This window comes from Penaeus monodon, chromosome 33, assembly GCF_015228065.2.
Source record: "Penaeus monodon isolate SGIC_2016 chromosome 33, NSTDA_Pmon_1, whole genome shotgun sequence".
Classification (NCBI taxonomy): Eukaryota; Metazoa; Arthropoda; class Malacostraca; order Decapoda; family Penaeidae; genus Penaeus; species Penaeus monodon.
The window spans coordinates 13,744,573-13,745,858 of NC_051418.1; the positions used below are offsets into that span (position 1 = coordinate 13,744,573).

The 1,286-nt window shown below is 35.0% G+C and overlaps 1 protein-coding gene across 1 annotated transcript in view; it reads left to right on the top strand.

The window, feature by feature from the left end:
* LOC119594054 (AF4/FMR2 family member 4-like) overlaps window positions 1-1,286 on the top strand; it is a gene marked incomplete in the record, with an annotated part of 85,679 nt that overhangs the window by 73,972 nt on the left and 10,421 nt on the right. Inside the window, 4 exon segments of the mRNA XM_037943090.1 lie at window positions 38-327; window positions 450-530; window positions 680-871; window positions 1,020-1,088. Coding sequence (XP_037799018.1) covers window positions 38-327; window positions 450-530; window positions 680-871; window positions 1,020-1,088 — 632 coding nt within the window.

The window sequence follows — 1,286 nt, forward strand, 5'->3', positions numbered from 1 at the left end:
AAAGTTAATGTTGTCAATATTAAATTAATAATTTCAGGAAAAAGGTGAAGCAAATGGTGCAACAGCTAGCACAGAGATGTCTGGTTATCAGCCAAGACCCACATCAGAACATGAATCCAATGCCAGCAGTGCACTATATAGGTCAGCTAATGACCAAACGGGGACAACTCAGGCAGCTGCAATGGATTCCTCAACATCTGGAGCTCATTTAGAAAGCAGTGCATCTATGGTACCACCTGTCACTCATAGATTGTCAGGTGCAACCACAGTAGTTGGATCTGGGGCTGTACACCCTTCTCTTGCTACTGGTCGGCCAGCTGTAGACCAGTAAGTACCTTAAGATTTGAATGTAGTTATAGAAAAGGTTAATTTTGTTATTAGATAGAATTGATCGTATCTAGGAGTAGAATGTTTGTCAGTTTATAATGATTCTTAATTTTCCATTACAGAGCTGTAGGGCATGGGAACTATGCTAACCCTCATGAGAGACATTATGGCTCTTATCTTGAAAGATTACCAGAAGTTAATAGGTAAGAGTTCATATTTCATAATGAATTCTAAACTTATTAGTAAGTTGACTCATAGATTTAATTGTCCTTTTTTTTATCACTAAGTTGTTATGGTCTGTTTGTGTAAACTTTCTGTTCCAAAATATGAAGAAGTATTATATGAATTCCAGGGATTACACATGTTACCTGAACAAAGCAAAGGAGCTAAAGCATATAGCTGATGGGGAAGCTGACCGTTCTATGCAGGCCATGAAGTACCTAGAGGCTGCCCTCTATTTCATACTGAGTGGCAGGGCAATGGAAAATGATCATGACACCTCTGCACCACTCACAATGTACAAGGATACACTGAATTTTATCAAGTAAGTCTTTTTAACTATTATATTAACCAAGTATGATATTCTTACTTGAAATTATATTAATTCTGATAATGAACATCAAAAATTCATAATTTAGACAAAGTACACCATAGTAGAATCATATTGTAATGAGAAATTTGTTATCTTTCAGGTGGGTATCATCTGTATTTAGAAGAGAAAATCAAGAGGGAACCATTAATTTAAAATTAGCTGTTATTAGGTGAGTATAGTTCCAAATTCTAGATTGTTAGTTAGATTTTTATATTCCCCATTCCCCATTTGTCTAGCATCAGTCATTTATTATTGAAGGTGCAAATCATAATTTAAGCAGCATTAAGAAAATTGTTTTTTATGCTGGACTGCCTGAATTGTTTACATTTACATTTTTTTTATTCACTCATAATTTTCATGGACCCTG